This window comes from Panthera pardus, unplaced genomic scaffold, assembly GCF_024362965.1.
Source record: "Panthera pardus isolate Hobbes unplaced genomic scaffold, ASM2436296v1 HiC_scaffold_24, whole genome shotgun sequence".
In the NCBI taxonomy this organism is placed as follows: Eukaryota; Metazoa; Chordata; class Mammalia; order Carnivora; family Felidae; genus Panthera; species Panthera pardus.
This window is the reverse complement of record NW_026526810.1, coordinates 32,916,145-32,941,143: the sequence shown is the minus strand read 5'-3', so window position 1 is coordinate 32,941,143 and position 24,999 is coordinate 32,916,145. Positions and strand designations below refer to the sequence as shown.

Below are 24,999 nucleotides of genomic sequence, written 5' to 3'. Positions count from 1 at the left end.
AAGCAGCCAGCGCCTCGGGCGCACGCTGGTCCTGCCCCACCCCGATCCCGCCCTAGGGCCCCGCCCGCGTCCCTCTCTTCGGCCTCTAGCCGGAAGCCCCCACCCCCTCCCTCCGCCCGGTCCCCGCACCCTCTGTCCCCTTCCAGTCCCTCTCCCTCGGCGGTCGGGGAAACCTCTCTCCGCCCTGCCCCTCCTGCTTCCTCCTTCTGGCTCCACCATCCAGTCCCCAAACCCCCACCCGGCCCCGTCCAGGCTCCACCCCTCCGCCCCGGCCCCGCCCCACCCGTTTCCCGCCCCAGCCCTGGGCCTCCCAGCTCTGCTAGTCCCTTCCCTGGGCCCCGCCCCCTCGCCCCCGGAAGCCTCTCCCCGCCCCCAACCCCGCCCCCCCGAAGTTTCTTGGGCCCCGGGCGGCCCGCGGGACAGAACGCTGAGAGCCGCCGCCCGGCCGGGTGTGGATGGAGGTGGCGGAGCCCGCGCGGCGCGGGGAGTGAGCGGCGGAGCGGCCGGACTTCTGCGGACTCGCGATGGAGGAGGAGGTGAGGGCCAGGCCAGACCGGGGGGGGGGGGTCTGGGCTGGGGTCTTCGAGCCCCTTACATTTGTTGGGGTCGCAGGCTCAGGCCCTTGTTCCGATCAGCCCTCTCTCTCCGGACTCCGACACCTAACCCCTGCCCCACCCCCATCTCTCCAGGCTGAGGCTAGGCAGATAGAGCAGGGGTGGGGGTAGTGTTCCGTGTCCCGCACTTAGCAGACATATCCTTCTACGTTATCTCTTTGGCTTCTCACACCAGCTGTGGGCATCGCGGTTGTTATAGTTCGCATTGGATTGAGGGGGAGACTGAGGCTCTGGTCAGTTGATAACTTGCTGAAAGTGGCCTGGAACTGGGCTCGAACCTGGTTACCGTTGACACCCCGTGTCGGCCGGGTCTGATCCTGAAGGGGTAGATTGAGTGTCCTGGAGAGTCTGTGGGGTCTGGAGTCCCTGTGTCAAGGAATCTTGAGTCTGTGACCGTGTCTGGTGGTGAGGATTGGAGAAGTTGCCTTTTTCTCCCCTGTATAAGTCCCTGTGATCCTCTTTCTCCTATCTTCTCCCTTGCCCCAGAATCAGGCCCACATAGGAGCTGATCCTGGCCCCTGCCTTCCCCACATCCTTGGGAGGGCCAACTCCCTGGAGGAGCTGGGCAGCCTTGAGCTTCCCTCTTCCCCCTCAGGACCCTCTTGATCTGGAGTCGGCTCTGGCACTCAGTGACCCCTGCCCTTGAATTGCAAACTCAGTTCTCCCATCAGCCCCATCACCAAAGCACACAGTGAGCACTTAATGTATATATGTGGAATGAATAAATTAGAGCCGGGACCTGCTGAGTCTCAAGGACTTTGCTTCTTGTCCTCTGAGGGGGTCTCAGCTTTTGTCCCTCCCAGCCCAAGGGATGGGGATGTGTTTGCCTGGATAGATGGAGGGAAAAAATGAAAGCTTCACTCTTGGGATAACCCTGGCCAGCTGGAAAGCCCTGAGGGGATCAGGCTTCCCGTGTCCCCATCAGTGTCCAGCTCCCTATTTCCTGGGGCCAGTGTCTGTCAGGGTTCCTTCCAGGCCAGGCCCTGCATTTCTGTGGGATGGTAGATAAGTCACTTCCCCTCTCAGCCTGCATTTCCTCTTCTATAAAATATAGGGCTTGGCCTCCTCCCTGGGTCCTGTGTGATTGTGTCCCCCTCTCTCAGAGTGGGTGGAAGGAGGGGGCAAAGTCAGGCCACTATGATTTGCTGTGGTTTCTTTCTGACAGGGGTAGGGCTGCCCTCCCCCACCCCAGGCCCCTGCTGTGAGGGTTAGACTGTCTGGTTGTGGCCCCTCCCCTTCTCCCAGAGGATGTGGGACAGGATTACTCCATCTCCAGATCTGCTCTGGCCCCCAATTAAGGGAAGTTCTCCTGGGGCCTCCTGGGCCAATGGTTTGTCTCCTGGCCAGCTCAGCCCAGCCCTGCACTCCCTCTAGTTCTGAGTTTCTAACATTGCCATTTACTGACTCCCAGATGCCAAGAGCTCCCCATATACCTGAGCCATCTAAGGGCTTGCCCACCTCCTCCCCACACAGAGGGGCTCCCTATCTCCTGCCTTGTCTTAGGCATCCCTCACTCTTGTCCTCCCATTCCTTCTCCTAATCACTTCTTGTTTCTCTAGGTCTTAGTGCTTGCCCATCTTTGTTTCTCTAAAACACCTCTTAGATCATAGTCACCTGCTCTGCCCCATGACCTCAGGCTGGCCTCACCTCACTCCCACATGGCTGTTTGCAGCCCTTCCCCTAGCTTACATTTCTCTCCGGGGGCCCCAGCTACCTTAGTGCCAACCCCCCTCAGCTTCACTGACCTCCTCTGTGCAATAGCTTGGTAGTCTGAGGCTACCAGGCTGAGGCTGAGGCTTAGTGAAGAAGTTTGGGTCCAGACACTGGGCATTTGTCCATTTGAGTTCTCAGGCCCTCAGTTTCCCCATCCACAAAAAGAGGGAGGTGGGCAATCCAGAAATGTGATGATATGCATGCAAAAGCTTTGAAAACTGCGAATATAGATGTGGGATATTGTTGCAGCCACTGGAGTAAGGTTGAAAACCCAGAACCTAGGGTTTCTTTCCTGTTTCTGCCCTGGGGTTCCACCCCCACCTTCTCTCTCTCAGTCATGCCTTTCCCTGCCTCGGCCTCTAGTGGCTCCAGGCAACTCATTTGTCCACGTCCATCTAGAGAGAGGCAGGACAGTGTCCTGTCCAGCCCTGGTTTTGTGACCTTGAGCTAATCTCTTGCCCTTTCTGGCTATACTTTCTCATTCCATAATGAAGGGGTTGAATGAAGGGTCTCTTGATACCCTTTGTGTCCTCCCTTCTCCTCTGGGCCAAGGTGTGTGTCTCTTGCCTGCCTCACACTCCTACTAAAACCTTAGTTTCTGCAAGGACTTCCTAAACTAACCCCAAACCCCTACTGCACCAGAGAGCTGGGACTCATGTTTCCTTCCGGGTAGGTCCTATGTTCTCCCAAAAGGCTGGGGCCCTCAAGAGCAGGGGATGCCCTCCCCACCCTCAGACTGAAGACTTACCTTGTAGGGTCTCTGTTGCCCCCATCAGACTGCAAGTTCCCTCAGGGCAGAGTCTATGCTTCCTCTCTGATAACCCCATCCCAGGGCTCTGACATGGTGGGATCTTAGCAGAGTTTGGTCAGCACATCATTGGGCTTAAAGGGCAAAGGTTGTCATAAGCTCCCTGTGGTGTGAGGTGCCAACAAGGTTTCTTCTGCTTGTCTCTGTCTTTCCACCATGGCCTGTGTTGTGGCTTTCCACCTGTTCCCTTCCCTTCTGTGCATAGTGTTAGGGTGACCTGACATCTTTTTCTTTTTTTCTTTTCTTTCTTTTCCTAAAGGAATGACACAGAGATCCTCCCACCTCAAGCAAAGGGGAGCCAATCTGGTGCTCAGGGGTGCCTCAGGAGCTGCTCACAGTGGGCAAGGGAGGGTCTGAGTGAGGATGAGTGGGAAGAGAGAGGGTGAAACAGGAAGAACAGTGGTCAGCTGGTCAATAAGAGGAGAGAAGGCCGTGAAACTGGGCTGAGCAAGACAAAACCTCCCCTGTGAGCCCTGCCAAGAGGAGGGGCCACTTATTAAAACTTACTGGGGCATAGCCAGGCCCCCTGGTGGAAGTGTCTGAGGGGCAGGGAGAGGGGCAGGGTGGAGGGTAGCAGGCAAGCAGGACTCTGGCCTCTAGCCAGGCCTCCCTTTGGTGGCTGTTGCTGTGGCTAATTCCTGACAAGGAGACCCTTCCTGGGCTTTGGTTCATGCCATCTCCAGCCCCTTGTCACTTCCCCCCACATCCCCAAAGTGCCTTCTCTCCTCAGTCCCACCCTGTTCCCACCCAGCCCTAAAGGCTTCTTTAGCTAACTCAGTCCCAGTATTCACTGGGCACTGCTCTGCTACACCCTGAGAGGACAGTGGTTAAGGCACAAGCTTTCAGCCTTGCCCCCTGGGAGCTTCCAGCTGACAGGAAGTTTTCATGTGTCAGACAGTGGGTGAGGCAGGCCTAGGAGGTCACAAGGGGAAGGAGTTTACAAAGGGGTGTGAGATCCCATGGGGTGGTGGGTGGGCCCCTGAAAAGCAGGAGGCAAGCTTGGAGCTCAGCAGTGGGAGACCAGTGCCTACTGCTCTGTGCAAGAGACACTGAGAGTCTGCAGGCTGAGGAGGTGGCCAACAGCACCACTGTAGTTGCTGATGGAGGGGTGTGATGTGTGAAATGTGGGGTGGGGTTTCCCATTCTTCCCTTCTAGCCCTGGGCCTGGGCCAGCCTGTAGGGCTCACTGAGGAGATGAGGCCCCTGCCAGTCATGGTCGTGCAGCTAATGGGGGCTGAATACAGGGTCTCTGGTGTTGGGAGTGGTGCACGATAGGATGTGAGAGCCTCCCCCTTCTTGTCAAAGGTCCCTGAAGTCTCCTCTCTCCGTGGTCAGGGTGCCTCAGAACTGGCCTATAGGCAAGCCTCCCACTTCCACACTCCTCCCATCTGGGAAGATACTTTAGGACCATCTGACTTCCCCACTTGTCTAGTCATCTACAAGTTAGGGAGAGATGCTGAGGGGCACACCACATTCCTAAAGCTCCTAGGGTACTGAGACCCAGCAACTAAGCCCATAAAGGCCTTCTCCCGAATTCTGAACCAGGCCCAGGGAAAACATCCCTGAGAGCTGGAAGGGATGCCAGTGACAACAACAGTGACAATGACAGATACCATTTCCCAAGTTTAGGGTATTCTAGGCACCTCTTTATATGCCATATCTTTATTCAACAAACATTTATTGAGTACCTACTGTATGCCAGATGCTATCTAGGCACTGGGGATATTGCATGAAACAAAGCAAAAATCTTTGCCCTCATGGAGTTAAAATCCTTGCAACTTCTGTTATTATCACCATTTCACAGATGAAGAAACTAAGGCTTAGAGAGGTTAAGTGACTTGCCTATGGTCTGTGTGACTTGGGTGTCAAAAGCTCAGACTCTCAACCACTGGAGTGTGCAGTTCAGAGGGGTGGGGCCACAGTGAAAGCCAAGCTGGGGCTCCCTTGCCATGATATTGAGCAGGGAGGTGCCCAGCCCCTTGCCCAGCCCCTGACAGCTCACCAGTCTTCTGCCTGGGCTTGTCTTTCCAAAGCCAGCTGTGGCCACAGGGTATCCCTGGGGAGAGGCATGCTCCTTTTAACTGGGGCCCCTTTTTTGAACTTTATGTAAATTATAAAGTACTCAAAATTAGTCAGTGCTAATTTCCTTCTAGCATCCTCTAGATTCGACACGCTCTTGACCTCCTCTCTTTTACCCTCTCCTTCACACTCACTGCTGTGGGCACCAGTCACTGAAGCAAAGTGGTTAGCAAATCGGTGTATTTTTATTTTCATTTCACAGATATTTCTCAAGCACCCATTATGTGTAAAGGAACAGTGCTAGGTGCTGGGGACCAGAGGTGAAATGAGCCCATCTGAAAGGCATGTACCTGACACCCAGCCACCTAAGTAGATAATTGAGGGCTGGCCTGGAGGCTCCAGGGTGGCTGCCCATGTCTGAGAAGAGGACTCGAGTTTACCTCCTGTACCAGCCTGTGGTCGAAGGCAGAGTCCTTGGAGCCCTTACCAGATGGATGGCCGCCCACAAGTCCTGGCCTGTGGTGGGACTAAGAGCAGAGGACCCCCTGCTTTGGGGCAGGAAGCCGTAGAATGGATTCTCTTGAAGGGCAGGGATGGAGAGGCAGATTACCACTGCCTGCCTGCTTCCTTCCATCCTTCTTCTCCTGCTTGAATGGTCCTTCTCTGGGACGCCTTCCTGGGCCACCCAGACCTGAGCCAGGTCCCCCACTGTCCACTCTCACTCCCTTCTTCATGCCCCTTTCACTGTTCCCTTCATAGCGTTTCATGCTCCTTAATGTATTTATGTCTGGTGTTTGTTCAGCTTCTCCTTCCCTGCATCGCCAGCTCTATGAGGACAGAGATGCATTATTTTTATTGTTTCCTGCTTACTCCGGCACCAGTGACGTTGTCAGTGCTCAATATAGCGTTTGTGGACTGGTTGAATGAATCCATGAGGCAGAATGGTGGAGCTGGAAGAACCTGGGGTCAGAGACCCGGTTTGACTTCTGGGTTTGTTTGTCCCACTGTGTGACTGGGAAGTCACACAGTTTGCTGCACCTCTCTGAGCTTCAGTTTGCTGTACCATGTGAATAATGATGCTTCCACCTCAGAGTAGTTATATCATTTAAATGGGATGATGTGTGGCTCAGTATTGAGGTGGCTATTGCTATTATTATTGTTGTTGCTGTTGTCATTACTGTTAATTCTTTTTTTAATAACTGTTTTTAACGTTTATTTATTTTTGAGAGAGAAAGTGCATGTGAGCGGGGGAGGGGGAGAAAGAGAGGGAAACAGAATCTGAAGCAGGCTCTGTGCTGTCAGCACAAAGCCCGATGTGGGGCTCGGACCCATGAATTGTGAGATTGTGACCTGAGCTGAACTGGACACTTAACCAACCGAGCCACCCAGGCACCTCTATTACTGTTATTTCTGATACTTGATTAAGGAAGGGTACCTGCCTTGGGAGTTGTGGGGAAGCTCATGTAGGATGATATGAGTAGGTACCCAGCAGAGGGACATATCCCTTGTGTGGCCATCGGACTGTGTGACCCCATGTCAGCAGCTTTCACGACATGTCCTGTTGCTATCTTACAGGGTGTGAAGGAAGGGGGCGAGAAGCCTCGGGGAGCGAGGATGGCCGACAAGGCTGGCTGGATCAAGAAGAGCAGTGGAGGCCTCCTGGGGCTTTGGAAAGACCGATATCTGCTCCTCTGCCAGGCCCAGCTGCTGGTCTACGAGAATGAGGTAAGGACTCACCTGGCCCTGAGGTTGGGATTACTGGGGCAGGAAGCAAAGGGATGATGGCAGCCCAGGCCAGCAGAAGGATCCCAGAACTGGGACTGGAACACCTGCTCCACTTTTGACATGCTGTGCAACTGGATTTGGTTTGAGACCTGAGTCCTTGGGCAAGTGCCTGATCTTCTCTGGGTCTCTATGGTATGGGGACAATACCTCCAGGTGCAAGTCTCGGGCTCGTGCATGAGGGGCCCTTTGAAGTGTATGTACATAGAAATGTGTGTGTCTCCTCAGTGTATTTCTATACTGTAACTCCTTGTCATTGGGCTAGGTTCAACATGAGTGAGTGTTCCAGAAAACTAGAGCTTCTTCCATTCAACCAAAACTTTGCTTGTTTGGAGTTCTTGCATACCTCTCATATGAGGCTCATAGTAGTCCTGTGAGGGTGTCATCACATCACATTCTATAGAGGGAGATATTGAAGCCCAAGGTGGCCAAATGATTGTTCAGCATCTCTGTGAATGAAGGAGTTGGGAACCCAAACCAAATCCAGTGCTCTTTCTACCCATAGATTCTGGCGAGTAAACTCTGACACTTATTTTTGGTGGAAATCCTCTAAAATATGTTGAATATCTTCTGCCTTATTCAACAGAAGGTGTTGGACTAAAGTGAGTCTTTCCTTCGTGGCTCAGAGTCCCCTATCATCAGATTATCCTATACTGCCTGACTGTACTTCTCAGCTTTTCTCTTTCCTTTAACATCAAGTGCCAGTCGCCACTTCTGCTGTCCTTGTGCTTCTCAGAGACCTCAGCTCCCCCCTCGGGCTTGTGCTCCTACTCATTTCAGTAGGCTTGAAACTTGGACAACCAAGGATGTTAAAATTGTGTGTTAAGTAAGAGTCGATGAAGCTCTGGGTGAGATCTAAGGAGGAAAGATGAATTTTGCTTGTGGATGCTGTTTGTGTTCTGGGACTGAGGCTGTTAGAAGGCCCATCCACTGAAAGTGGGCTATCACTGTGTGCCTCTGACAGATGGAATACATGGGGAAGAACTGGTCTGGGGGCAGAAGAGGGATTCTGCCTGTCCTCTCATCCTTTCTGAGCATCCCTCAGGTTACCTTGGCAAATTCATAATGACCCAGGCCAAGAAAGGTTGGGCAACCAGATCTAACTGTTTAGAGGAACTGCCTTTGAGAAGCACCTTGCCTTTCCTGCCTGAGTCCACAGGCTCATGGAGTTGGGGTGTCAGAGAAGCAGCTGGAGGAGGGCAAGGGAATGAATTATGCAGGGAGCCCCCCAGATGTTCTCAACCGCTGCCGTCACCAAATTAGGATGTGCTGTGGCGGCAGCAGGGGGATATTTTTATAAATAAAGGCAGTTGTCACACCTTCCTCCAGTCCCAGCTGTCGTAATAGTTGAGTGACAAGCCCCCAAGCTGTCAGCCTGTCAGGCGCTGCTAGACTTGTCCTGGGCTGTGTCTCTGCACCTGGCCACAGCTGGGAAGCAGGAAGGATTTTACATCCCGTAAACATGAAACATCTAAATCAGGCTTAAAAAAAAATCACTATTAAAAACCTCAGTGCAGTTTCAAGAACTTTGCACTCAGGGGTGGGGGAGGTTGGCCCAGGAGTAGGAATTGAGAAATGCTTATTAGTTCAATTCCTCTTTCTGATGTAAGGAACTAGGCGAGTGCAAATGACTCTTGGCTGTTTCTTTGCTGTCAGTGAGGCTGACATTCCAAAAATGCTGCCCCCGCCCAGTGCCTGCTGGTTTATCCGTTTTTCTGAGCTGCAGAAGGGCCAGATGATTCAGCGTTTCGGGTGGAGAGGAGACCCAGGTCAGGCAACCCTGGGGAGCCGGGTGGTGGGGATGGACTGACTTTTTGTTCCCAGAGAGAGGAGGGTATATTTGGGCTACTAGTTGTCCAGTTGAGGGAGGCTTCTGCACATGGGGAGCTACTCTCTCTGGGACTGGGCATCCTTCCCCAGGCAGCTTCCTTTCTCTGGATGCAGGTGGGAGGGGACTTCCTGGGGTCTTACTCTGAGTCAGGTATTCAGTCCAGCAAACTGGTCCTATGTGTGCCCCTGTTGAGGGCTGCCCTTTGTAGGCCAGAAAAGAGAGCAGACACATGCAGCACAGGGTAGAGAGAGATGCCCAGCAGGGAGTTAGAGGACTGTTCTTCCCCATGGCACGGTGTCCCTAGAACCTAGTATGGTGCCTGCTCCTGGCAGGTGCTTTGTGGATGGGGGACCTCAGAGGAGAGAAAGCATCAGGGCTCAGGCTTGTGGGTATGGCGGGAGAGTTTCCTGGATCTTACTAGTCTTCATGTTGAGTGGAGGAACTTGAAAAGGATTGGAGACTAGGGGCTGCAAAGAGATGCTTGGAGGCAAACACGGGAAAAGACACTTAACTGAACCTGGATGGGAAAGATCAGGCCACCCTGACCATCTATCTGTTCTCCTTCCCTTGAGGGGCCAAACAGAGAGCAGGTCAGTGGTTATCACCCTTAGCTTTCCTTTGAAAAATACTGATGCCTGGGTTCCACATGCCCAGGTCCTGATGAAATTGGTCTGGGATGTTGCCTGGGCATTGGGGTTTTTAAAGCTCCCAGGTGCTAACAAGGTTGAGATTCTATGGTGTAAAGCAGAGGTTCTCAAACTTTTGCATACATCAGAATCACCTGAGGTGTTTGCTAAAAGTCAGATTGTTAGGTCCATTCTCCTATGGTTATGATTTAGTGGGATGGGGCCTGAGAATTGGCATTTCTAACAAGTTCTCAGGTGGTGCTACTGCGCTGGCCCAGGTACTACATGTAGAGAACCACTACTATAGAGCGACCTGTTGCTAAGGCATTGATCACCAAGCCTTTGACTGGCTGGGAGGAGTGTGGTGTGCTTGAAAGAGCTCTAGCCTGGGCATCAGGATATAGGTCTGAGTTTGGCTCTGCCCCTTGCATTTGTGTCCATGCTTCGTGGGCAAATCAGTTCGCCCCCAGGCCTCATTCTCTTTCTGTATACAGTGAGGTCAATTCTGGGGCTCTGGGCTTTCAGGTGATTGAGAGATTCAGGAGAATCAGAGATGCAAAAGTGCTTGCTAAGTGTCAGGGTTTCTTAAAATATGCAGATTATCATGGAGGGAAATCAGGATCATGGAGGGAAATCAGGGCATTTCCTCTGCAAACAGTTGAGTCACTGCCTCCCAGATATTCCACCCAAAATGGCAGAGCACCAACGCAGTCCCTGGGGATGCTTTTGCTGGCTCTCTGAGTGATGTCCAGTAGCAAGCATGTCCTTAACTTGTTGGCCAGCATCTAGGGCAGCTCTCCCCTCTAACTCCCACCCCCAGGGCTGGCTTCTTCTTCCCTGGATGCTCAAGGGTGAGAACGCAGCACAGTGAGAAGTTGTTCCATCTGGGTCTCCCCTGGAAGAGGAAGCAACTGACCAACATTGGGGAGCTTGTCCCAGGCAGCTTGCTGGAGAGGCACCTGGTAGGTGGAGCCCAAAGGGAGAAAATACTCAAGTGCCAGGGCTGTTGGGCAGGAAGGCAGCCCTGCCAGTGTCCTCGGTGGCCTAGAAGAGGCTGGCCCACTGTCCTGGCCACTGGTCTTCTTAGTGATGAGGCCTCAGGGTGGCAGGCTAGTGGAGGGATTGCTTTTGAAGGAACCCTTGCCATCTTCATTGTGTAGGCCACAGAGAGTGGCCTCTTCACCTAGCCAGGGGTCAGCAGAGGAAGATGCCAAGTGGGGAAGTCACTTCAGGATCATTGTGGTAAAGGCAGGCATGCAGCCCCAAACTTCCCTCTGTGGCTCTGCCTGGAAAGCCTTTTCTTTTTTTTTTTTTTCCTCTCATTTTGTGATATCTTACTCCCTCTTCCAGGCTGCCTCTTCCACAAATCTCTGCCTGGCCTCAGGGCCTACGTGGACCGCCAGGCAGGCTTCTCTAGCTTCCCGTTTCTTCCTTTGGCTTTAGGCACATTTGAGTCGGCCCTGCTACCCACCTCCAGGCTGGCTGCCCCATTTCTCATGTGGATGCTGAGCCTTGAGCCTCCCTCCAGCCAGCATGGACTGAATACTGTCTACTTGCCGGGGTTTGAATACATCTTGTGATTGATTGGCAGCTCAAGGTTGCCTTCTGATGGATTGATACCCTCGCTGACTGAGATCAGGGTCTGCGGTGGGGCTTGGGTGTTGGAGGGTCTGGGTGCATCTGGCTCTCACTAGTTTATGGCCCCTCTATCTCCCTCCCCAGGACGAGCAGAAGTGTGTGGAGACAGTGGAGCTGGGAAGCTATGAGAAGTGCCAGGACCTTCGTGCCCTCCTCAAGCGTAAACACCGCTTTATCCTGCAGCGATCCCCAGGGAATAAGGTAGGGCTATGCCCACTGCTGCCTGACCTTCCTCCAGGTCCACCTGGGTTGGTTTGGGAAGATCACCCCTGGAAGGCTTTCTAATGCAGGCCAGGCCCCTGGATGTAGCTCCTGGAGGATCTCTGGAGTGTGGCTGAGGCTCAAACCCAGAGGCTACCACAGGTTAGACCTTTTGCTCATTTTGGCCTGGAGTCTCCCCACTGCCTGGTTGATAGGAGATGCATTCGGGGCACTGCTTTGAGGTCTGGTCCCCTCTCCCCTTCTAGGCACTGGGGCCTCCTTCCCAGGCTGTAGTTGGAGGTGGGGTCCTTGGCCTTTCCCCACATCCTGGACACATGAGGCACAGGGGCTGAGACAGGAAAGCTGGGGACTGAGGCCTTCAGCCCACCAGGCCTGCAGCACTGATACAGTCTGGGGCAGAGGGGAGGCTATGGCCTCCACTTCACCTCAGGCCTTCTTGGGTGGGCCACCCATCCTGCCTCCGTCCTGGACTCAATGCTCAGAGACCTGCGGCCCCCCAGCTTTCTTCCCTTTGCACTTTCCTTTTTTGGCTGAAGCCGGAGAAAGTCTCTTGCCTGGGAGGTTCTCCCCCTGGGACATGCTGTGTATGCAGATGATGTTTGCTGCTTGCACATTTCTCTGGCAGGGAGTCTGGGTGGGTGTTGATGCATGGTATAGTTTCACAGATGTCAGGAGAGAGTTTAGATTTGAGGCAGGCATGTACAGCACCTCTTTCCAGCTCGCGCCCATCTGCAGCTGGGCCACGCCTCGTCCCAACCCCTGCACATCATGTGGAGCCTCGCAGAGTCAGGCTGAGTCACAGAGGCTGGGGGTTGGGGAGCATCTGGTCTGGGCCTGCTGGAGGCTACTCTGTCCTCCCCCAGCTTTAAGGCCCAGGAGCCTAAGTCCTCTGAGTGCTGGGGCTCAGGGCTTGGGGCCCTGGAGGAGGCTGTGGTGCGTTATTTACTAACCCTTTGTCCTACTCTGCAGTGGGTGGAGCACAGAAACAACTGTGGAGCTCTGGGAATTGGGGGTTGAGCCCAGGTTTCACTTGACATCTGCTGCTTAGGGCTCTTAAGAAGAGGAGAGCCATATTTTGGTCTTTCAGGCCAGTTAGCCCCTGCCTGTTCCTCTCTGAGCAGGCACTGTAGTTGTGTATGTGTGTGAGTTACATGCGGAGTACATTATGTAGAGGTGAGTGTTCACCTGACCATGGGTCTGCCTGGGTCTTTGTGTGTCTCTCTGAGTGAGCTTATATGGATGTGAGGCAGATGGGGTCATGCTTCTCTGTCCTCTGCCAGTGCTGTTCTTCTCTCCCCAGCTCTGACAATCAGCTGATGGTGGGCTTAGGTGGGTGGGGCCTAGCTCAGTGTGGGACTTACCTTCAGAGAGGCCTATTTGTGCAGCTGCATTCTTAGCTGCTTTGGCCAACACCCTGCCTTCCACCCCCCAATCCTGCCAAGAGTTCAGATCGGCTCTGGGTGACTCTGGGAACAGGATGATAAGTCAGGGAGATGAGGCTGTGGAGCAAGTTGTGGGGGCTGTAGGGCGGTGGGAGGACAGCACATCCAGTTCCAGCTCTCCCTGACTCTCGCCGCCCGAGGAACTCATACAGACAGCAGGGTTCCCCAGAGGTCAGATGGTGGACCGCCCGGAGCACCAGGTCTCCCATGTCTTCTCACCCTCCTTTCCTATCGCCCTGGGTGTTCCCCATCCTCAGTGAGGCCACACGCTGGCCAGGAGGTCACATGACCCTGGCTGTCTGGTCCTGAGGCCGCCTTTTTCCCCCCTCTAATCAAATAAACAAAGACGCCAGTGTCTTGCATGCCCCTCTCCCCCTGCCTCCCATCCCCACACCCCTGCCATGAGGTCACAGGCGGACGCTGCCAGGAAGCAGGGTGGCCTAGCTGGGCCTTGCTGCCCTGCTGGTCTCGGCCAGCTTGGCCCGTTCCTCTTTCCTGCTGCCTCTCTCCCCCTCCCACTTTTTTCCTCTCTGCCATTTTGTCCTCCCCTCTTTCCCAGGCCATGTGGGCCTATTCTGTGGCCAGTCCTGTTGGTTCTGAAACTCCAAGCAGGGCCTGTGCCCCAGGGCTTCTTGGAAGGGCTTGAGAGGGACCTGTGTAGCCTGTGGCTCTTTAGGACATAGGGCCAGGGGCGGGGCCAGAGGAACAACTTCTTGGTATTCCACTTGTCCCCATTCTGGTCCCCCTTGTGGGATGCCTGGCTCATTCAGCCAGGATAACAAGGTTCCTTAGAGTGGGACTGGGTCCCATTTAACCTTGCATTCCCTCTCCTAGGGGGTTCCTTTGGCCAGTACAATAGGTCTTCCTGAAGCCACCTCCTTCACAGGGAGCAGAAGAGAACACAGGCTGGGGCGCCTGGGTGGCTCAGTCGGTTAAGCGTCCAACTTGCGCTCAGGTCATGATCTCACAGTTTGTGAGTTTGAGCCCATGTCAGGCTCTGTGCTGACAGAACCTGGAGCCTGCTTCAGGAACCTGGAGCCTGCTTCGGATTCTGTATCTCCTTCTCTCTCTCTGCCCCTCCCCCACTGGTCTCAATAAATAAATAAATGAATAAATGAATAAATGAATAAATAAATGAATAAATAAATAAGAGAACACAGGCTGACCCCTTTTCCATGCCCAGGCCTGCCTCAGGTGGGCTGGTCATTGGGGAAGGATTGCAGGTTGGGTTGGGCCTCTGATCTTGTCCCACTGAGGCCCCAAGTAGTGCATAAGCCTGTGCAATGTGGGTTTGTGGGACTAGAACTCTTAGCTTGACTCCCAGGCCAGTGCTCTTTCTCTGCCCTACTCTTGCTCCATCTGTGGCTGATTTCAAGGGTATGCCTCTGCAGCTCTCCGGCATGCTGAATCCTCCACTGAGCAGGGGCCCACCATCTCGGAGCCTGCAAGAAGGAGCAGCAGCTAGGCTCCAAGGGGCTGGCCCTGGGCTGCCTTTCTGGCAGTCCCCATCACAGGGCTGGGTAGGCCCTTGCAGAGCCTGGATGTTGCCACCGTCCCTCCCTGAGCCCCCTGCAGCCCTGATGGCTGGGCTAAGAGGCAGTTGCCAAGGTGCCCTGGGGTTTCTGACTTAACTGCAGATCTGCTGCCAGGATCGAATTTACCCTGGTCATGCAAATGAGCATTTGGCTGTGCCTGGCATGGGGAGGTGGGTGGGACCCAGGGCCCTGTATGAGGAGGAGGCGGCAGCAGCCAGGAAGAAGTTATATAACGAGGATGCTGCGGGGGCCAGGCAGACTGTGGTGTTACATAACATTGAAGGTGTCCGGAGGGAAGGCGCTATCTAACACCAGGGTGGGGGATGGGCACGCTGGCAACCCGCCCGACAAAGAACTAGGGCATCTTGAGGTCAGAGTGGGCAGTGACCCAAAAACAGGGCAAGGGAAGGAACTTTGGGCCAGTTCATTCATTTACTGGCTCATTCATTCAGTAACTATTTACTGAATACCTACCGTGTGCGGGGACCCTGGCATCAGTCCTGTTTAATTCCCTCAGCATTGTTTGGGTTAGGCATTATGCCTTTATCCAGATGAGGAAACTGGGACTCTTTTGTCAGAAGGAAGGCAATAGTGATAATTCCTTTTTTTTTTTCTTTATTCTTTTTGAGAGAGAGAGAGAGAGCAAGTGCGTGCACAAACGGGACAGAGACAGAGAGAGGGAGAGAGAGAGAATCCCAAGCAGACTCTGCACTCTCAGCACAGAGCCTGACACAGAGCTCGAATTCAGGGACTGTGAGATCATGACCTGAGCTGAAATCAGGAGTCGGACACTTAACCACCTGAGCCCCAACAGTGATAATGCCTATTGCTGAGCACTCACTCTATGCCCAGCTCCACAGTCAACACTTCAGATACATATTTGATCTTCACAGCTCCATGAGGCAGGTTGTGGTGGTCTTGTCTTTTTACAGATGAGGAAACTAAGGCTCAAGGTCAGCCAGCTGTAAGCAGTGTTCTGTCCAACTCAGAGACTCTACTGCTATTGTGTCTGCCATGCAAAGTGGTCCCTCTGTTTGTGTGGTCTTGCTCCTTCTACCATTTCTTGTCTGATCTTGGATCCTGGCAGGGAGGGGGTTCTCTGAGCTGCTGTTTCTTCTTCTTTTTTCTTTTTTTTAAGATTAAAAACATTTATTCTTTTTAAATTTAAAAAAATTTTTTTTCAACGTTTATTTATTTTTGGGACAGAGAGAGACAGAGCATGAACGGGGGAGGGTCAGAGAGAGGGAGACACAGAATCTGAAACAGGCTCCAGGCTCTGAGCTGTCAGCACAGAGCCCGACACGGGGCTCGAACTCACAGACTGCGAGATCATGACCTGAGCCGAAGTCGGCCGCTTAACCGACTGAGCCACCCAGGTGCCCCTAAATTTTTTAAACATTTATTCATTTTTGAGAGAGACAGAGCATGAGTGGGGGAGGGGCAGAGAGAGAAGGAGACACAGAACCCAAAGCAGGCTCCAGGCTCTGAGCTGTCAGCACAGAGCCTAACATGGGGCTCAAACTCACAGATTGTAAGATCATGACCTGAGCTGAAGTCGGATGCTTAACTGACTGAGACACCTAGGCACCCCAGAAACACTTTAAAATTAAAATGAATTTAATTTAATTTTACTTTATTTTATTAAAAACTTTTTTTAATGTTTAACTTTGAGAGACAGAGAGAGCGCAAGCAGGGGAGGGGCAGAGAGAGAGGGAGACACAGAATCTGAAACAAGCTTCAGGCTCTGAGCTGCCAGCACAGAGCCCAACATGGGCTCCAACTCACGAACTGTGAAATCATGACTTGAGCTGAAGTCAGATGCTTAACCGACTGAGCCACCCAGGTGTTCCTTATTTTATTTTAAGGTTTATTTATTTATTTTGAGACAGAGAGAGAGAGAGAGAGAGAGAGAGAGAGAGAGAGAGAGAGCGCACGAGAGCACAAGGAGGGTAAGGGTAGAAAGAGAGGGAGAGAGACAGAGTCCCAAGCAGGCTCCACACCACCAGCACAGAGCTCGATGTAGGGCTCAAACCCACGAATGGTGAGATCATGATGAGCTCAAATCAAGAGTAGGACGCTTGACCGCCTGCACCACCCATGTGCCCCCCAATTTTTTTTATTTTTTAAGCAGTTTTTTTTTTTAATTTTTTTTAAACATTTATTTATTTTTGAGACACAGAGAGACAGAGCATGAATGGGGGAGGGGCAGAGAGAGAGGGAGACACAGAATCAGAAGAGGCTCCAGGCTCTGAGCCATCAGCCCAGAGCCCGACGCGGGGTTCGAACTCACGGACCGCGAGATCGTGACCTGAGCCGAAGTTGGACGCTTAACCGACTGAGCCACCCAGGCGCCCCTAAGCAGTTTTTTTTTTTTTTTTAACATTTATTTATTATTGATAGACATAGACAGAGTGTGAGCAGGGGAGGGGAAGAGAGAGAGGGAGACACAGACTCCAAAGCAGGCTCCAGGCTCTGAGCTGTCAGCAGAGGCCAATGTGGGGCTCGAACTCATAAACTGCTAGATCATGACCTGAGCTGAAGTCGGATGCTTAAATGACTGAGCCACCCAGGCGCCCCTTTTTTTTTATTTTTGAGTAATCTCTACACCCAGCATAGAGCTTGAATTCACAACCCCAAGATCAAGAGTCACATGCTCTACCAACTGAGCTGGCCAGGTGCCCCTCTCTGATTCTAATGTAAGAACTGGGAGCTCCTGCATGAGATGAGAAGGGATGCCTGCGGTGGGATGGGGTGTAGAGTCCTGAGTCATGGGATTACTTTATGTCACCTTGTGCAAGTCTCATCCCATCTGTGAGCCTCTGTTTTCCTCATCTGTAAGATGAGGGGGTTGAAATTGACCCTCATTGCCCTTTCTCTCATACAACCTATGATTCAAGGCCAGAAAGGATACCCTGGGACTTTTTCACTTGGCCAGAGCTGAGTGTGGGGCCTTCTGGAGAGCTGCATGTGGCCCTGGTTCCAGTGGGCCTTCACCAATGGACACCCTTCACACCTGTCACCTCTGTCACTGTACTCAGCCTGGTGTGGATGTAGACTGGGACAGCTCCTACTTTATGGAAAAAACAGGCAGCTGGTCTGGGGAAGTCACATGGAATAAGACCAGATCTTGGCTCTTTCCACAGGGCAAGGCTGATTTGAATCCAAATCTCTGGCAGCATCATGCTGAGAGCCAGCCCCTTCTCTGCTTGATCTATCTCCTTCCCTCCCCCAAAGCCCCTTGTCAGACCTGTTGTGGGGGGTCATTTCAGTTTGCTCCTGACCAGCTGTGCCATCACAGACTTTGGGATCTGGGATGGGAAAACTTCCTTAAGACCCCAAATGTGAACTCTGTTAAACATCTGCCATCCACCCCATCCATGTCCCCTGCAGGTCAGCGACATCAAGTTTCAAGCAACCAGTGGGGAGGAGAAGGAATCCTGGATCAAAGCCCTCAATGAAGGGATCAACCGAGGCAAGAACAAGGCTTTTGATGAGGTGCGATGCAGTCCTATGGATGGCTCTGTGTCTCCTTTCCCGCCATGTGTGATCTCAGAGAGGATCCTGCCTGTCCCCCCCCCCCCCCCCCCCCCAACTTCAGACAACCCTGAGATTATGCTACAGACACTGGGACATCTACAGTTGTTACCTCATTTAATCACAACACCCCTCAAAGTGTTCTCATTTTAAGGATGAAGAAACTGAGGTGTCAGGAAATTAGTTTGTTTTAAAGTAAAAAGTGAATAGGTAGAGAGTAGAATTTAACTGGTAGCCATGCATCCTTTCCAACCCAGCCTCAGCTGAAAACAGCAGGTGGGCCCAGGCCAGAGGGGTCTGGGCGGGGGGTGTCTGAGAGCTTGAAAGCTCTCTTTTCAGTTTGGCTGTAAAGTCCAGGCTGGGCTGGCTTTGGCCCTGGGCCTCCCCATCCGTCTGCAATGACTACCTAGCCCCCTGTACTGTAGTGTGACTCTAGCACCAGTGGCTGTGATTAGGTTTGAGGTAGGCAGGGTATCCCATGGGGCCAGATCTCCTAGGGTGGATTGTCTTTGACATCATGGATTTGTAGCTCTTTGAGCTAAAATTGACCTGGGGTCCACCTAAACTGACCCCTTGGATTGCAGAAGCCGAAGACCTGAGGGGAGGAATCTTCCCAAGCAAGTCCCTCTTAACACCCAGGTCTCCTGACTCACAGCCGTGGTTTCTATGTCATGTTTTATGAGACTGTATCTTGCTCAGCCCTTCACTAGCTAGAGAAACTGTCCCCGTTTCATGGGTGAGGGGTGATAGAGCATATTGCAGGTATTGGAGGCCCCAGAAACATGGGCTGGATGTCAGCCCAGTTTTGGTGGAACAGTCAGAAACAGAGACAGTTGAACCTCACCCCCATCCCCACCCAAGGTGGGCCTGACTCTGAATCTGACCTAAGGGCTGAAGAGTCTTAGCCATACTCCCCATCAAGGACAAGCTACTTCGGGGTTCAGAGTCTGGATTTCCCATGCAAATCTTATTTACTCTTCCCAACTACTCCTGACTGTCTTTCCTTACCATCAGAGAGGATTTTCTGTCTTCTAGACACCCTGGCCCAAAAGGGGCAGAGGCCTTGCTCTCTCCTCAGCTATCCCCAAGGGACCTGGGAGAAGGACTGGGTCCATTTTCTGGAAGGCAGGCACCAGGGGATCATGGGCTGCCTTCTCTCTGCTCCCACAGCTAAGCATAAAAACAGCCTCAGGGCTGTTTGTATATATACGCAAGTATACTGAAGGGCAAGGGCTGGTAGCCCATATCCAGGCAGGAAGACTGAGGCAGAGAGCGTGGCTGCAGAGAAAGGGAGAGCCTCAGATTGCAGAGAGATGACAAAGACAATATAGGGACAGGAAGCAAAGCAGAGGTCCAGACACAGGGAGGTGCCTTAAAGAGAGGGCCAGAGGTAGGGCCCTGACCCTATAAAGGGAAGATGTGGGTGTAGACCCTGCCTCTGAGTCAGGTTAATGTCTGGGCATTTCTTCCTCTCCCCAAGGCCTGCTGGGCACTAACCTTGCTCCCTCTTCCCAGGTAAAAGTGGACAAGAGCTGTGCACTGGAGCATGTGACACGGGACCGGGTGCGTGGGGGCCAGCGGCGCCGGCCACCTACAAGAGTCCACCTGAAGGAGGTAAGACTTTGTCCCAGCTTAGACAGGTAGGAGGTCAGGTGAGCCTGGGACCACAGCTCCTTAGGGTGGTAGCCAAGCTTGGGGCCACCTTTTTCCTGGAGACTTTTGGAGCTGGGGCTTCTTGAGTGGTATATGGGGTGTCTGTGTGTGGAGGCTCATGTGTTATATGTGCTTGGGGTGTAGATGTACCTGCTTTGCTTATTGAGTCTGCACATTGCCCTTACTCAGAGTTGGTCCCTAAGGGACACTAAGACCCTGAGGCTGGTCCCTGCTTCTCAGAGCTCAGCTTCCAGATGGAAAAAAGACCTGTCCACAGACTGCTTCAAGCAGAGTTATGACTAACTTCTATACAGAGGAGGGCTCTCAGAAGCCAGGCAAGAGAGACCACAGAGGGCCCATTGGCACTTGAGCTGACCCATGAAGGACAAGAAGGGCTTCAGTTGTCAGACTTGATGTGAGGGAGCTCTCTGGCCACAGGAATGACCTGAGCTGAGGCAGGAGGGTTTAGGGAGTGCTGAGTCCCTTTGACTACACATCCCTTTGGGGTGTGCAGGAGCTGGGGATGGGATGGATAGGAGGGTACATTCCAGAGGTCAGTTTGATGCCCAGGGTAGCATGGGTTGGGTTAAGGGAGAGAGAGGCAGGGGGCCAGGAAGAAGAGGGAGGAGGTGGGCCCTCCAGGGCTCAGGAGGGGCCAATGGGAGAGACCCTGGGAAGCAAGAGACATCTGGGCTTGCCACTGAATACAGGGCTAGGGGAGGTGGGCCAGACAGAAGGGGAGGGTTGTCAGAGGTGCCCCAAGCCTGACTGGGTGAATGGAGGCCCTGGACCAGGAATTGGGAGAAGTTATGGGCACAGTGAGGGTAAGGGAAGAGCCCTTTTTTGACCAATGTTGCTGATGGTGAGTGGATGGTGAGGGGAAAGATTTTGGAGGCCAGGAAAGAACCTCGGCAAATGCTACATTTGGTGGTGGGGGGGTGGGGCAGGCAGTAGACAGCCAAGGAAGAGAAAGCCAGAGAGGTGAATGGCACCTCCAGAGAGAGAAGGGCACAGGATGTGTTATCAGCCAGGTTGGCAGCCACAAGTCACAGGGGCAGGTCTGGGGAAAGCGGCAGGCGGTGACCCCATCAGAGAAGGGCTCAGCTTAGGTTTCCCAAGGGGTGCAGAGCTGGGGGTGCCAGAGGGAAGGGGACCGTGGTAGGGAAGAGGGAGAAAGGAAGGGGCCGAGGTCATTGGGGAGATTGTTTTTGAAATGTTTTTGGTTGTTTTTGAAATGACACGTCTGTCAGCTGAGGGAATAAAGCCCGCAGAGGGAATGTCTGAAGTAGCCAGAGAGAAAGGGAATGCCCCAGGGGGAGGGCTATGTGTTGGGGAAGGGCCAGTCTTGGGAAGAAGGACCCCCTGAGAAGAATTCAGAGAGGCACTCCTGTCCCAGTGACTGAGCAAGTGTATGTACTGGCCAGATCCCCTGTGGTAAATGGGAGTGGGGTTCTCAGCCAAGACCCCCACTGTAAGGGACCTTGAGAGAGGCCTCCTGCCCAGCCCTGCTCCGGGGCCTCTGAGGCTCCTTGGGAGGGTCTCCATGACCGTGGGGCTGCTGGGTGTCTCTGTAGGTCCCTCGGGCCAGGTGCGGGGCAGCTGCCAACTCAGTGCAGCTGTTCTTCTCTGGCGGTCAGCTGCGGTATGGGGCTGCCTGTGTCTGGGGTCACATCTGACGGCATGAGGAGAGTAGGCACTGGCTGCTGAGCAGCTGGGCAGGCAAAGGCTACAGAGATGTGGGCTGGAGGGCTGGTCGTGAGGCTGGCAGATCATACAGTGGTCTCCAGAGAGGGGAAGCAGAAGTAAGTGGGCTCGAGACAACTTGGGAGGCCGTGTTTGAGTCCTGGTCCCATTGCCCCCCTGGATGGGTGCTTGCACAGATGGAGTTCTCTCAAGGCCATAGAGCCAGAAAGGGGTCAAAAACAGGGCTGGAGCCATGTCTCTTGCTGCCCAGACCAGTACAGTTGCCACTAAAAAGCAGTCTTTTTCACAGGCTGGGGCACCAAGACGACACCCTATCTCTGACCTGGCTTGTGATTCCAAAACAGGGAGTTCTGTGGGAGTGAGGGAGAGGAGAGGATTTATCAGAGAATCACTTCAGCATCTAATCATGTGACCTTGGAAGCCAGGGCAGAGGATGTGGAGAGTGGGAGGCTGGGGGCCTGGGCAGCCTGGATGGGAGGACTTGAGTACCTTATGGGTGGGCACAGATCCAAATGCCAGTCATCCAGGATGACACCTGTATACTGTCCCTTACCAGGTAGCCAATGCAGCTTCTGATGGGCTTTCACGCCTGGACCTCGACGTGCCAGATAGTGGGCCGCCAGTGTTTGGCCCCAGCAATGATGTCAGTGCAGCCCAGCCCCAAGAGACACTCAGGCCTCCTATGCCTCCTACCAAGCCTTCCGCACTGCCGGAGACCACCAGCCTCAGTGACAGAGTGGAGACTCCTGCCGGGGAGAGAGCCCCATCCCCTGTCTCAGCAAGCTCTGAGTCCCACCAAGCGAACTCAGAGACTCCAGTACAGGAGGACAGTGGCCCTGAGCAGACCCCCAGCATGGTGCTGCCTGACAAACTGAAGGTGAGCTGGGAGAACCCCAGCCCCGAGGACGCCCCTGACTTTGAGAGTACAGAACTCCAGGTGCCCTGCTCTGAGGATTCTGAGGCTGTGCCCAAGGAGGGTGGGAAGCCTCCTACACCCCCACCCAAGATCTTATCAGAGAAACTGAGAGCTTCCATGAGTGGGATGGTGGCTTCTGGGCCAGCCCAGAGTCCTGAGGCCTCTGAAACCTCGGCCCCAGATCCAGCACAGATGTCAGTGAATGGCGTGGATGACAGTCTGGAGCCCGTCAATCCACCCCAGGCCTCGGGCATCCTAGAAACAACCCCAAAGGATGCAACAACGTCCACAGCACTGCCCTGCTGGGACCTGCCATCTCATTTCCATCCCCGCTGTTCCTCCCTGGGGAACCTGCTTGGGGAAGGCCCCCGGCATCCACGGCAGCCTGGAGAACGGCTGTATCGGGCCCAGCTGGAGGTGAAGGTGGCCTCAGAACAGACGGAGAAACTGTTGAACCAGGTGCTGGGCAGTGAGCCGGCTCCTGTGAGCGCTGAGACATTGCTCAGCCAGGCTGTGGAGCAGCTGAGGCAGGCCACCCAAGCCCTGCAGGAAATCAGAGATCTGGGAGAGATGAGCCAGGAAGCACCTGGGCTACAGGAAAAGCGGAAAGAGCTGGTGACCCTCTACCGGAGAAGTGCACCCTAGGGCCTGCCAGGCCAGGGCGTGGTCCCTCCTAGCCAACCCAGTCCATCAAAGCCCAGCCCTGCCAAAAAACATGCTTCTGCTCAGGCCGTAGAAAGGCCATCAGGCATGTTGGGGGTATGGCCAGGAACTATGGAGATTCCTGGTATCCTTCCTGCCCTGCCCTGGCCAATGGTGCCAGGAGCCACCCAGGACCACTATCTGACTATCTGGCCCAGTTTCTGGGCTTGGGCAGGGAGCACACACTTGGTTGCTTGCATGGTTGTTCTGAACTGCCCCAGGGCTTTAGCATGGCACTTGGGGTTTCTGGGGGTGGCATCATCTCTGCTTCCCACCCCCAGTAGTTTACATTCCTGACTTCTGAATAGAGCACAGCTGAGCCCCCCCTCCTCCCCACCCCGCCACAGCTCCCACATCCAGATGTTCCTGGGCAGAGAGCGTTATGGCAGAGGCAGCTTTGAGCCGTAACTAGCCCTCCCTACCCACCTACTCGCAATAGCTGCCAAGGCCTTGGGTCCAAGTTATACGTTTTTCTGTCAGCTGAGTGAGACCTGGAATCCAGCCAGGGCCTGTGAAGGCAGGTGGAAGGCATCTGTGTGGGATTCCTATTCTGCAGGCCTTCCTCTCTGGTGAACTGTGATTGGAGGACTCCAGGGTAGAGGAAGAACTTGAAGGGTCTCCTAGTCTAGTCTCTCCCCCTGGACCAGCTTGTGTCCAGCCCTGCACATTTCCTGTAGAGGTGAACCCGAGAATAGCTCTGAGGTCAACATCAGAAAATCCTGTACCTACTTCATTATAAATGAACCTTCAGAGGAGAAGCCACCTCAACTTCTGTGCCTCCCCAGATGGGATTTATATCTGGCTCTCTATGCTTCCTCCTGAACCCAAACAGGCCCAACATCCCAATCATTTCTTTGGATGCTGATGGGGGTATGTTGGGGCCTGAAATCACTTCCCTTTCCCCTCTTCCCCTCTGGCTCAGGCCCTAGATGGACTGCTCTTCCTGAACTTCCTAGTGGAAGAGGCATTTCTTTTTGTCCCTTTCCTGGTCCAACCCCGCAGCCTGGGCCTCTCCCTATCTGTCGCCTCCCCTCCACCCCAATTCTCCCCGCACTTGTCCCTGACTCTGGGAACACACCCAATCTCCATCTAGGTGCAGAGGCCCTGAAGGCACAGCCACTCTCCCTGGGACCTATAGGAGTAGGAGCAGCTTCTGAAAGGCCTGCTCAGGGGGTTTTTAGCATGTGCACTTTTATTTACTGAAAGAGGACAGGGAGGGTCACAGCTGCATGTCCTGGCCTTTCTGCCCACTGCTCCACCACCAGTCGTGCCCACTGAGACCTGCCAGTACAGGTCAATGCCTTCTTTACTGTACTTCTACTTTGTTCTTGAGGGTAGTGGCCAGGGATCAGGAGGGGCAGATATCCACTCTGCAGCCTATACTGGGCAGAGGTGGAGGTGAACAGCAATGTCCTGACCCATGAGCCCCCACGGGCCTTCTCAAACTACACTCTTTGGACAAACGAGGCTCCCATGCCACAGTCTGCCTGTCCTTCCATCTGCCTTCAGTATGAAAGCAAGAATGGCATCAGGTGCCTAGTCACATGGCCCCCTGCACTCGTCTTTTGGGGAACAGCTTTCCCCCACCAGCAGCCTGGACCAGCTGGGGCTTTAGCCAAGTCACCTGTTTCCAGGGACTAGAGCCTCAGTTTCCTCCTCGGATAAATGACCAGATTGAGCAAGTAGCTCTGGGGCCATCTCAGTGACCTAATGCCATTATGGTGTTCTTAAGGGATTCCCTGTGCCTTGGTGACCTGGGCCCCAAGGGGAGGGGTAGAAGGATTGGGAATATGCAGGGTCTGCCTGGCCTGCCTCCTTGAGGAGGATAGCATTCCATGTCTTCTGTTTATGAAGCGCCTTTCTCAAAGTTTGGCAATAAATCCCTTTTTATGGAACTTCTCTGCTGCAAGCCTGTTTGTTGGTGTGGGGACCAGCTCTAGGGCTGGCCTCAAGGAAGCAGAGGGTAAGCAGTGGTTGGTCAGTGGCATCACTGGTCCTTTAAGCTTCCTTCTAGTGCTTCCTTCCCATAGGCTTGGCTGCATCTTTGCTAAACTCAGCCAGGCCCTCCAATTTTACCCCCTCCCCACCCCTACCTACATGTTTCTATAGGCTGGGAGCTAAGTGTCGTAAGGCACAATGCTTTTCAATTTTTAGAAACTTCATTTGGAAATGATTTCGAATAGAAAAGTTGCAATAATAAGACCAGTACAAAGAACACCCACGTATTCTTTATCAGATTGACCCATTGGTTTATCTTTTG

General features: G+C 53.6%; 1 protein-coding gene across 1 annotated transcript; it reads left to right on the top strand.

Moving 5' to 3' along the window:
• Window positions 1-405: 405 nt before the first annotated feature.
• PLEKHO2 (pleckstrin homology domain containing O2) lies at window positions 406-24,634 on the top strand. The gene is made up of 6 exons (XM_019441808.2): window positions 406-536; window positions 6,730-6,879; window positions 11,116-11,232; window positions 17,621-17,725; window positions 19,280-19,378; window positions 21,678-24,634. The coding sequence occupies exons 1-6, from the start codon at window positions 525-527 to the stop codon at window positions 22,680-22,682; spliced, it is 1,488 nt and encodes a 495-aa protein (XP_019297353.2). The 5' UTR covers window positions 406-524; the 3' UTR covers window positions 22,683-24,634.
• The last annotated feature ends 365 nt before the right edge of the window (window positions 24,635-24,999 follow it).